At 48.8% G+C, this 12,531-nt stretch overlaps 1 protein-coding gene across 1 annotated transcript in view; it reads right to left on the reverse strand.

The window, feature by feature from the left end:
• The window catches only part of LOC119955854 (protein AMBP-like), a 59,128-nt gene that overhangs the window by 39,851 nt on the left and 6,746 nt on the right, over positions 1 to 12,531 (reverse strand). The window contains exon 2 of the mRNA XM_038782493.1: positions 10,956 to 11,098. Within this exon, the coding sequence (XP_038638421.1) occupies positions 10,956 to 11,098 (143 nt within the window). The remainder of the gene's footprint in view (positions 1 to 10,955; positions 11,099 to 12,531) is intronic.

Here is a 12,531-nt window from a genome sequence, read left to right on the forward strand (position 1 = left end):
TGGACTCACTTTGGAACATCCGTGATGCTGAGGAGGTGGCGGATAGCACGGTTAGCGAAGTGGTCACACCGCAGATTAGGATTGTTGAGGGAGAAAGGGAATGGGTGACCAAAAGGCAGAGAAAAACAGGAAGACAGTGCAGGTGTCCCCTGCAGTCATCTCCCTCCAAAACAGGTATACCATTTTGGATACTGTTGGAGGAGATGGCTCACCAGGGGAAGGCAGCAGTAGCCAAGTTCATGGCACTGTGGCTGGCTCTGCTGTACAGAAGGGTGGGAAAAAGAGTGGAAGGGCTATAGTCATAGGGGATTAAATTGTAAGGGGAATAGATAGGCGGTTCTGTGGTTGAAAACGAGACTCCCAAATGGCGTGTTGCCTCCCAGGTCAGGGATGTCTCAGATCGGCTGCAGAACATTCTGAAGGGGGAGGGTGAACAGTCAGTTATCGTGGTGCATGTAGGCATCAATGATATAGGTAAAAAATGGGATGAGGTCCTACAAGCAGAATTTAGGGAGTTAGGAGCCAAGTTAAAAAGTTGGACCTCAGAGGTAGTAATCTCAGGATTGCTACCAGTGCCACGGGACAGTCAGAGTAGAAATGAAAGAATAGGCAGGATGAATGCGAGGCTTGAGAGATGGTGCAGGAGGGAGGGGGTTCAGAGTTTTGAGACATTCGGACCGGTTCCTACAAATTGGACGGTCTACACCTGGATTACACCTACGGACTGGAACCAATGTCCTTGGGGGTGCTTTTGCTAACGCTGTTGGGGAGGGTTTAAACTAATGTGGCGGGGGATGGGAACCAAATGAGGAGGTTAGTGGACAGTAAGGAGGTAGTAACTAAAGCCTGTAAGGAACTAGATCATGAAGTCAGCGTGACTAAGGGGAAGAGTCGGCAGGGAGCAGATGATGAACGCAAAGGGACTGGTGGCCTGAGGTGCATTTGTTTTAATGCAAGAAGTGTGGTAGGTGAGGCAGATGAACTTAGGGTTTGGATTAGTACCTGGGAGTATGATGTTATTGCTATTACTGAGACTTGATTGAGGGAACGGCATGATTGGAAACTAAATATCCCAGGATATCGATTCTTCAGGCGGGATAGAGAGGGAGGTAAAAGGGATGGAGGGGTGCATTACTGATCAGAGAGGATATCACAGCTGTGCTGAAGGAGGGCACTATGGAGGACTCGAGCAGTGAGGCGATATGGGCAGAGCTCAGAAATAGGAAGGGTGCGGTAACAATGTTGGGGCTGTATTACAGACCTCCCAACAGCGAGCGTGAGATAGAGGTACAAATATGTAAACAGATTATGGAAAGATGTAGGAGCAACAGGGTGGTGGTGATAGGAGATTTTAATTTTCCCAACATTGATTGGGATTCACTTAGTGTCAGAGATCTAGATGGAGCAGAATTTGTAAGGAGCATCCAGGAGGGTTTTCTCGAACAGTATGTAAATAGTCCAACTCGGGAAGGGGCCATACTGGACCTGGTGTTGGGGAATGATCCTGGCCAGGTGGTTGAAGTTTCAGTCGCCGATTACTTTGGGAACAGTGATCACAATTCTGTAAGTTTTAGAACACTCATGGAGAAAGACAAGAGTGGTCCTAAAGGAAGAGTGCTAAATTGGGGGAAGGCCAACCATACCAAAATTCGGCAGGAGCTGGGGAATGTGGTTTGGGAGCAGCTGTTTGAAGGTAAATCCATATTTGATATGCGGGAGGCTTTTAAAGAGAGGTTGATTAGACATGCCCCTGTGAAAATGAGGGATAGAAATGGCAAGATTAGGGAACCATGGATGTCAGCTGAAATTGTGAGACTAGCTAAGAGGAAAAAGGAAGCATACATAAGGTCTCCGCGACTGAAGACAGACAAAGCTTTGGAAGAATATTGGGAATGTAGGACCAATCTGAAATGAGGAATCAAGAGGGCTAAAATGGGTCATGAAGTATCTTGAGCAAACAAGGTTAAGGAAAATCCCAAAGTCTTTTATTAATATATAAGGATCAAGAGGATAACTAGAGAAAGGGTTGGCCTACTCAAGGACAAAGGAGGAAAGTGGGTGAGATTCTTAACAAGTACTTTGCATCGGTATTCACCGAGGAGAGAGGCATGACGGATATTGAGGTTAGGGATAAATGTTTGATTACTCTAGGTCAAGTCGGCATAAGGAGGGAGGATGTGTTGGGTATTCTAAAAGGCATTAAGGTGGACAAGTCCCCAGGTCTGGATGGGATCCATCCCAGGTTACTGAGAGAAGTGAGAGAGGAAATAGCTCGGGACTTAACAGATATCTTTGCAGCATCCTTGAACATGGGTGAGATACCAGAGAACTGGAGAATTGCTAATGTTGTTCCCTTGTTTAAGAAGGGTAGCAGGGATAATCCAGGGAATGATAGACCTGTGAGCTTGACGTCAGTGGTAGGGAAGCTGCTGGAGAAGATACTGAGGGATAGGATCTATTCCCATTTGGAAGAAAATGGGCTTATCAGTGATAGGCAACATGGTTTTGTGCAGGGAAGGTCATGTCTTACCAACTTAATAGAATTCTTTGAGGAAGTGACAAAGTTGATTGATGAGGGAAGTGCTGTAGATGTCATATCCATGGACTTCAGTAAGGCATTTGATAAGGCTGATGGTGAAAGTGAAGTCTCATGGTGTCCAGGGCTAGCTAGATGGATAAAGAACTGGCTGGGCAACAGGAGACAGAGAGTAGTAGTGGAGGGGAGTTTCTCAAAATGGAGAACTGTGACCAGTGGTGTTCCACAGGGATCTGTGCTGGGACCACTGTTGTTTGTGACATACATAAATGATCTGGAGGAAGGTATGGGTGGTCTGATTAGCAAGTTTGCAGATGATACTAAGATTGGTGGAGTAGCAGATAGTGAAGGGGACTGTCAGAGAATACAGCAGAATATAGATAGATTGGAGAGTTGGGTGGAGAAATGGCAGATGGAGTTCAATCCGGGCAAATGCATGATGATTTTACTCAGAGAGTAGTAGTAGTAGTAGGAACGCCCTGCCTGGAACAGTAGTAGACTCGCCAACTTTAAGGGCATTTAAGTGGTCACTGGATAGACATATGGATGAAAATGGAATAGTGTAGGTCAGATAGGCTTCAGATGGTTTCACAGGCCGGCGCAACATCGAGGGCCGAAGGGCCCGTACTGCGCTGTAATGTTCTATGTTCTATGATGCATTTTGGAAGATCCAATTCAAGAGCGAACTATACAGTAAATGAAAAATCCCTGGGGGAAATTTATGTACAAAGAGATCTGGGTGTTCAGGTCTATTGTACCCTGAAGGTGGCTGCGCAGGTCGATAGAGTGATCAAGAAGGCATATGGCATGCTTTCCTTCATCAGAAGGGGTATTGAGTACAAGAGTTGGCAGGTCATGTTACAGTTGTATAAGACTTTGGTTCAGCCACATTTGAAATACTGCGTACAGTTCTGGTCGTCACATCACCAAAAGGATGTGGATGCCTTGGAGAAGGTGCAGAGGAGGTTCACCAGGATATTGCCTGGTATGGAGGGTGCTAGCTATGAAGAGAGGTTGAGTAGATTAGGATTATTTTCATTAGAAGACGGAGGTTGAGGGGGGACCTCATTGAGGTCTACAAAATCATGAGAGGTATAAGCAGGGTGGATAGCAAGAAGCTTTTTCCCAGAGTGGGGGACTCAATTACTAGGGGTCACGAGTTCAAGGTGAGAGGGGAAAAGTTTCAGGGAGATATGCGTGGAAAGTTCTTTACGCAGAGGATGGTGAGTGCCTGGAACGTATTGCCGGTGAAGGTGGTAGAGTTGGGCACGATAGTGTCATTTAAGATGTACCTAGACAGATACATGAATCGGCAGGGAGCAGAGGGATACGGATTCTTAGAAAATAGGCGACAGCTTTATATAGAGGATCTGGATTGGCGCAGGCTTGGAGGGCTGAAGGGCCTGTGCTGTAATTTTTCTTTGTTCTTTGTTCTTTGAAGGTGTGTTCATAACATGGTCAAAACAGGGTGAGTATCAATTAATGAATCCTTCCAACACACACCAGTGACAGGCGGTAAGGGTGGGAGAGTGTCCAGGTCAGCCATGTGATGGCAAGAAACTTGGAGCCTCCACCCTCACTATTCATAACAGCACAGAAATTGGGGTGCGATTCTCTGGCCTTGTTGGTTCTCACATAAACGAAACCAGGCAGGTGAATATCGGAAGAGGCTGAAAACGAGAACCACGCTAGGCACCAAACAGTTTGTGATGTAACCGACACCGGAGTCAAAATCAGGATCTCGCCGTCGGGTGGTGAGAAATCAATTATCACCTCTTAAGCCCTTCTTCCATACAATTACAGGGAGCCATCCCATATCCAACGGCCTCACGTGATTCTTCGGGTAACCCAGACGTGGCTACATTGGCGTCGATTAGTCCTCCTTTTGATAAATGGCAAAAGGACTTCTGTAGTGAGCCGAGGAGGTGATTAGGCGACATTGCTCAGACAAAGAGCCCGGGGGCACTTGGCTTGCTACCCTAGTGCTCGCGGAAAGTGGAGGACCCTCGGCTGGGGGGAGGGGGGGACACCGGCTGCCTGTCTGGGACCCTCCACAGAACTGGGCCATCATGGGCGGGTGGGGGGGGGGGGGGGGGGGGGGAGGCGCTTGGGGACGACAACCGCGCATGGCAACTGCATGCCAACCCCTCGATCTTGTGTATCCATTCCGGGGCAACCCTTGGCCCTGCCCACCGACCACATAACCCCCACCGACTGCCGAGGCCTCTGGCCGTGCAGCCGAAGGCTATTGGCAATGATGGTTAAGTGAGCACTTCACACATCCCAAGTGGATTCCTGTGGGTGGGCGAGCCATGTAGCATGCGGGAGTTATTGCCTCGCATCATAATCATACCTTGATGCATGGACACTGTGCCTGAACCCCACACATGCAACAGCCAACATCTGAACACCCAGGCTCTGTGTCACATCACGCCAAGCTGCTGGGACTGTATTGGCAGTGTCAGCGGGTCACTGTCCAGGACAGGGGAGGTGATGATAACCTGCAGAGAGCTGAGCGCTGGTGCTCCTCAATCTATGTCATTGTCTGACCCCTGCCTGTCTGCTGAATGCTCGTTCACTCCCATCACCTGCGGTGTGCTCGGGAAGGGAGGGGGATATGCCAGGAGAGATGGGCCAAGGATTCGGAGGTTGGGCCGCATTGCGGGAGCAAGTGACAGAGACGTCATAATGGTTGTGCTCAAGGGTGTTTAAGGTGTTATACAATTCCCCACTCTCTTGATGGTGCCGAGCTCCCTCCCCCTCACCCCTTACCTGCCCCCCCCTCCCCTGGTGCCCTCGATATACTTGGCATTCCTACATCTACCGCTACGTCTAGGTGCGTCCCCAGGATGCACATCAGAGGTGGAGGCAGCCAGCTGCTTACCTCGTCCGTGGCCTTCGATACCCCTGGCGGGTGTCCTTTGGGGCCGGAGGGTCACTCCATGGGATGGGTCCAGGTTCATACCCAGCGACCCCTCCTCCTGGTCGGTGCTGATTGAGCCATGGGGTTCACCTTGGTATAGAGTGACAGCTGGTTCGAGCCTCAGCTGCCCCTGCATTATCTGGATCTGCCAGTCCTGGCAGCTCCCTGATGCCGGCACCATTGTGTCGACGCCCTCAGCGATGCTCCTCGGTGACTGGGAGATGCTCTGCAGCACCTCAGCAATGCTCACCTGCAACTGAGACAAGCTTGGTAGCTCCTCGGCCCTTCCCATCTGAGAGCAGGACATGACCCACAGAACCGCATTAAGGTCTGCCTGATAATGAATGACATCCCCCAGCAAGATGGATATTCTGCCGAGACCCTCAGCCATGGCTGTCACCGACTGTGCGACGCTTGGACACCTCCACGAATGGTGCTGACGACATTCACCTGACTCTCCACTGCAGTCGCCACCCTAACAGTGTTGGCCTTGGTGCTACGCATTGCCGGCGACATCTCCACAGCCCGTAGCCTCTGGGACTCCTCCAATCGGCTGTGGACCTGCTGGAATGTACTGTCATCTCCCTCTGAATATCATTAACGCACCCTAATGTCTTCATCTGCTCCAGGTAACCCTGTACCAGAGGCTCAGCATCAGGCTGGGACCCAGCTGGGTCCTGGGATCCAGTAGACCTCCGACTGCTGTCTCCTCTGGGGGGTTCCTGCCTCCACCTAATGTGCATCAGCAGCTATGTGAACATAGAACATAGAACATAGAACACTACAGCGCAGTACGGGCCCTTCGGCCCTCGATGTTGCGCCGACCTGTGAAACCATCTGAAGCCTATCTGACCTACACTATTCCATTTTCATCCATATGTCTATCCAGTGACCACTTAAATGCCCTTAAAGTTGGCGAGTCTACTACTGTTGCAGGCAGGGCGTTCCACACCCCTACTACTCTCTGAGTAAAGAAACTGCCTCTGACATCTGTCCTATATCTCTCACCCCTCAATTTAAAGCTATGTCCCCTCGTGTTGGTCATCACCATCCGAGGAAAAAGACTCTCACTGTCCACCCTATCTAACCCTCTGACTATCTTATATGTCTCTATTAAGTCACCTCTCAGCCTTCTCCTCTCTAACGAAAACAACCTCAATTCCCTGAGCCTTTCCTCGTAAGACCTTCCCTCCATACCAGGCAACATCCTAGTAAATCTCCTCTGAACCCTTTCCAAAGCTTCCACATCCTTCCTATAATGTGGTGACCAGAACTGCACGCAGTACTCCAGGTGTGGCCGCACCAGAGTTATGTACAGCTGCAGCATGACCCTGTGGTTCCGAAACTCAATCCCCCTGCTTATAAAGGCTAGCACACCATATGCCTTCTTAACAGCCCTATTAACCTGGGTGGCAACTTTCAAGGATTTATGTACCTGGATGCCGAGATCTCTCTGTTCATCTACACTACCAAGAATCTTGCCATTAGCCCAGTACTCTGCATTCCTGTTACTCCTTCCAAAGTGAACCACCTCACACTTTTCCGCATTAAACTCCATCTGCCACCTCTCAGCCCAGCTCTGCAGCTTATCTATGTCCCTCTGTATCCTATAACATCCTTCAGCACTATCCACAACTCCACCGACCTTCGTGTCATCTGCAAATTTACTAACCCATCCTTCTACACCATCTTCCAGGTCATTTATAAAAATTACAAACAGCAGTGGCCCCAAAACAGATCCTTGCGGTACACCACTAGTAACTGAACTCCAGAATGAACATTTGCCATCAACCACCACCCTCTGTCTTCTTTCAGCTAGCCAATTACTGATCCAAACCGCTAAATCACCTTCAATTCCATACTTCCTTATTTTCTGCAATAGCCTACCGTGGGGAACCTTATCAAACGCCTTACTGAAATCCATATACACCACATCAACAGCTTTACCCTGATCCACCTGTTTGGTCACCTTCTCAAAAAACTCAATAAGGTTTGTGAGACATGACCTACCCTTCACAAAACCGTGTTGAGTATCGCTAATCAACTTGTTCTTTTCAAGATGATTATAAACCCTATCTCTTATAACCTTTTCCAACATTTTACCCACAACCGAAGTAAGGCTCACAGGTCTATAATTACCAGGGTTGTCTCTACTCCCCTTCTTGAACAAGGGGACAACATTTGCTATCCTCCAGTCTTCCGGCACTATTCCTGTCGACAAAGACGACATAAATATCAAGGACAAAGGCTCTGCAATCTCCTCCCTGGTTTCCCAGAGAATCCTAGGATAAATCCCATCTGGCCCAGGGGACTTATCTATTTTGACATTTTCTAAAATTGCTAACACCTCCTCCTTTTGAACCTCAATTCCATCTAGCCTGGTCGACTGAACCTGAGTGTTCTCCTCGACAACATTGTCTTTCTCCATTGTAAACACTGACGAAAAATATCCATTTAATGCTTCCCCTATCTCCTCTGATTCCACACACAACTTTCCACTACTATCCTTGATTGGCCCTAATCTTACTCGAGTCATTCTTTTGTTCCTGATATACCTATAGAAAGCCTTAGGGTTTTCCTTGATCCTATCCGCCAACGACTTTTCGTGTCCTCTCCTCGCTCTTCTTAACTCTCCCTTTAGGTCCTTCCTGGCTAACTTGTAAGGCTCACCAGATTGTGCCCCAGAAGCCTGACCACTAATATTTCCCACCGAGGTGCATGTATCTGCACTGGTGGAGGATGGGGATGATTGGCTGTGATGCCTTGGTCGTGTCTTACTCTGAGCTTCCTCCGAGGTGGTCTCCTGGGAGGCTGGAGAGGGGGCCACTGGGGATGGGCCAGCGCATCAGCTGAAGGACTTAGAACATAGAATATACAATGCAGAAGGAGGCCATGCGGCCCATCGAGTCTGCACCGACCCATTTTAAGCCCTCACTTCCACCCTATCCCCATAACCCAGTTAACCCCTCCTAACCTTTTTTGGTCACTAAGGGCAATTTATCATGGCCAATCCACCTAACCTGCACATCTTTGGACTGTGGGAGGAAACCGGAGCACCCGGAGGAAACCCACGCAGACACGGGGAGAATGTGCAGACTCCACTCAGACAGTGACCCAGCGGGGAACCGAACCTGGGACCCTGGCGCTGTGAAGCCACAGTGCTATCCACTTGTGCTACCGTGCTGGGACCCAGCCCGCGAGAGAATAGACGTGTGGTCAGTGGGTGGGATTGGGCTGTCAGTAAAACAATAACAACTCGCGTTTGTCAGGTCATCCGGGTGGGGCCCAGTGGCTCCTCACCTCTGCGGCTTCCGCCAACCTCCTCATGTTTGACCACTCTCTCCTCGGCCACCTCAGTCATCTCCAGGGCCCGCTCCTCGAAGGTGAGAATTCCTATGTGCGGCATGCCTCCGCCATCTGGGCCCTCTGCTGATGGTTGTGGGAGAGCTTTTTCTGAGGTAACGCAGAGAGGGCATCATTAGCCACACGTGTTCACAGTGGGGCCTCACGGTAGCATGGTGGTTAGCATCAATGCTTCACAGCTCCAGGGTCCCAGGTTCGATTCCCGGCTGGGTCACTGTCTGTGTGGAGTCTGCACGTCCTCCCCGTGTGTGCGTGGGTTTCCTCCGGGTGCTCCGGTTTCCTTCCACAGTCCAAAGATGTGCGGGTTAGGTGGATTGGCCATGCTAAATTGCCCGTAGTGTAAGGTTAATGGGGGGATTGTTGGGTTATGGGTATACGGGTTACGTGGGTTTAAGTAGGGTGATCATTGTTCGGCACAACATCGAGGGCCGAAGGGCCTGTTCTGTGCTGTACTGTTCTATCTATGGTGTGAGGCGGGGAGTGAAAGAAGGGTTGAAGGGAGGGTTGGGCTGCATGCAGAGTTGGTGGTGGTGGATGCTCGTGAGGGGGCAGAAAGGTCTATGGTTGGGGGGGGGGGGGTCAGTGTCTACTCACTCGTGCTTCTCGCGTTGACCTTTTTTTCGGCATTGGAGCCCAGTTTCCTGGTCACACTCCCGGAGCTTACAGCTGCCACCACCTAGTCCCAGGTAGCACTGGCTGCCCTGTGGCTAACCCTCTGGGATCCTCGGGGGAACAGGGCATCTTTCCTAGCCACCACTGCATCTAGGAGCCTACCTAGGTCTGCACCCGAATCTTGGGGCCGGTCCCCTCGGTGGCATTGTTGAGAGCTGACTGGGGTTAGCTGAGCAAGTGCTGTATAAGTGCTGCTAGACCTTGTTAGCAGGGGGCTGGCGAGCGAAGTGGTGGGGAATCGGCAGGTAAGCCTTCATTTGCGGCGAGAAGCCCCTGGGACCTTGTTAAGTGGACCGATTAGCATCGAATAGCATTGCCGGCCTTGCTCAGCCCAGCGCCGGCAAGCTCACAACATTCCTACTCGCTACCACACTTAGAAATCTTTCTGGAGAACCGCACCCAATATGTATATAAAAATAGATGTTGCCACAGCAACTCAGTCTCTTTGGAGTTCTGGTTAGCTCAGTTGGCTGAATGGTTATTATGGATCAGACTGTTACCAACACCTCATGGTTCGATCCTTGTTCTGCTGGGGTGGAATTAGGACCTGCCTCCTTGCCCTACCCATGGTGGAGATCACGACATTGTGGGTCAGATTTGCTATGGACAGAGAACTCAAGAAGAAGAATTCCTATTTTATGACCTTCCTGCTTCCCTCAGTCCCCAGAGCCTAATGCGTGTTTTTGGGAGTTGTAATGTCTAATGTGTGTTTTAGAAGGATCCTCAGTAGCCTAGCAACAATAGGCTGATGGTGGGTTTTCAGACCTCAATGGAACCTAGCCAGCAAGGAATTTAGAAATGGTTATCGTCCACTTTGAAGTGGAACCACAAAGAGCTACCTCCAAACCATTGTGACTCTCATGACAAACCACAAGAATTTTCTCCTCCAAGATTTGAAAAGTTAGAAACAAAAGAGTAACAGCTCCAACCCCCATCAGCGATGTTCGTTCTCTGGGAATTTGACTGGGTTTCCAGTCATTGTGTCTTCAACTCAACAGCCATAATCCCTTGAACCCTATTTTTACACTAAATCCTGCTCTGGGATTGAGTCCTGATTCAGGATTGAGTTCTGCGCTGGGACTGAGTCCTATTTCAGGATTGTTAGGGGTTTTTAAAGGCCCTGCCATGGTCTCTGACTGTGAGGTGATGTCATCTGACTTCTGGGGCCTCTCCCCTGACCCTGAACGGTGAAGGTTACTGGAATTTTCAACAAATGGGGAGGGACCGAGCTGATACTCATTGACCTCTCACTGGTACTTTCTACTGGTCACTGAGGTGCATCAGCAGTGCATCCCTGTCCTCGGTTTTCCTCTGCCAAGTGCCATTGAAGCCCTTGGTTTTAGTCCACAGAGCTCAGCAGCATGTTGAACATCTCTATCTCAGCAGAGTGAGGAAATTACAGCACTTTATCTAATATGATTGCACCCTGTCGCAGTCAAAATGTGAGTAAAGAGATCTCACCATTTATGCACAAGGAGGGCAGTGAATTTATTCTTTTCTTCAGTTGCTGAAAGTATAAATTTGATCATCTGTGAGGAACCCAGCAGTGTCTCAAACCAGAAACAATCGCCAGCCGATCCAATTGAGAACCAAGGTCCAAGAGTCTGAATAGAAATACAACAGGCATTACAAAAACACCACATTAGGAGATGGTGAAAGTAACCACAGATCTAGTCATTCACCATTACAGTTCAGGATGGATCTAGTCATTCACCGTTACAGTGCAGGATGGATCTAGTCATTCACCGTTACAGTTCAGGATGGATCTAGTCATTCACCGTTACAGTTCAGGATGGATCTAGTCATTCACCGCTACAGTTCAGGATCACAGAGTTTGTGCATTAACCACAGTCCCAAACTCAGGAACACAGAGATGCTGAAATAATTTTGTTGTTTGGGTTTTAACAAGGCTTTTGTCAAGATCCATGGCAGTCTGGTCCAAAAAGTGAAAAACCTTGGAACCCAAGTAGAAGTGGCAAGTTAGATTCAAAATTGGCTCTGGCAGGGGTCAAAGGGTAACAGGAATTTTTGCTTTTCATGGTACATATTACTAAGAAGTCCAATAAGAAGTCTGAAAATTGATCACTGTCTGCATGTTCTCCTCATGCCTGCATGGGTTTCCTCCGGGTGCTCCGGTTTCCTCCCACAGTCCAAAGATGTGCAGGTTAGGTGGATTGGCCATGCTAAATTGCCCTTACTGTCCATAGAATCATAGTCCAAAAAGGTTAGGTGGGGTTACTGGGTTATGGGGATAAGGTAGAGGTGTGGACTTAAGTAGGGTGCTCTTTCCAAGGGCCGGTGCAGACTCAATGGGCCAAATGGCCTCCTTCTGCACTGCAAACTCTATGATTCCATGGCCGTGTGATTGATAGTGCAGAATAAAGTCGGAGACTGCAAGACGATATCAATGGACTGGTCAGATGGGCAAAATAGTGACAAATGGAACTCAAATTGTAGAAGTGTGAGGTAATTCACTTGGGGAGGACCAACAAGGGAACACACAATAAATTGTGGCACCTTGAGAAGCTGGAGGAACAGAGGGACCTTGGAGACCAATTCTACAGATCCCTGAAAATAGCAGGACAGGGCAATGAGGTAGTTAAGCAGGTATGGAGAGAGCTTGAGAGTATGGTGATGAGATAGAATTCAGCCATGATCAAATTGAACGGTGGAGCATGGTCGAAGGGCCAAAAGGCCTTCTCCTGCTCCTATTTTCTATGTTTCTATGGATGTGTGTTCCAATCCCCATGAGGGAGTCATAAATCAAATTAACCGAATGACCCCCAAATGAAGAAATTACCAACAAGTTTCCATTTTTAAAAAGTTTTTAGGTTAACACAACATATAACCATATTACTAATGCAAATTAAACATGAGTTAACAGAAAAATGATACTTCTAATGAAAAGGTAAATTTCACTTCAAATAGATGATAAAACAATGAAGGATCTTAAACAACCATAAGCATTCCGCTTCAGCATATCTGGCATTACACTGTTACACAGTTGTACAATACTCTGTTCTTCATTCACATGGGG

The sequence above is a fragment of the Scyliorhinus canicula genome, chromosome 21 (assembly GCF_902713615.1).
Source record: "Scyliorhinus canicula chromosome 21, sScyCan1.1, whole genome shotgun sequence".
NCBI classification, from domain to species: Eukaryota; Metazoa; Chordata; class Chondrichthyes; order Carcharhiniformes; family Scyliorhinidae; genus Scyliorhinus; species Scyliorhinus canicula.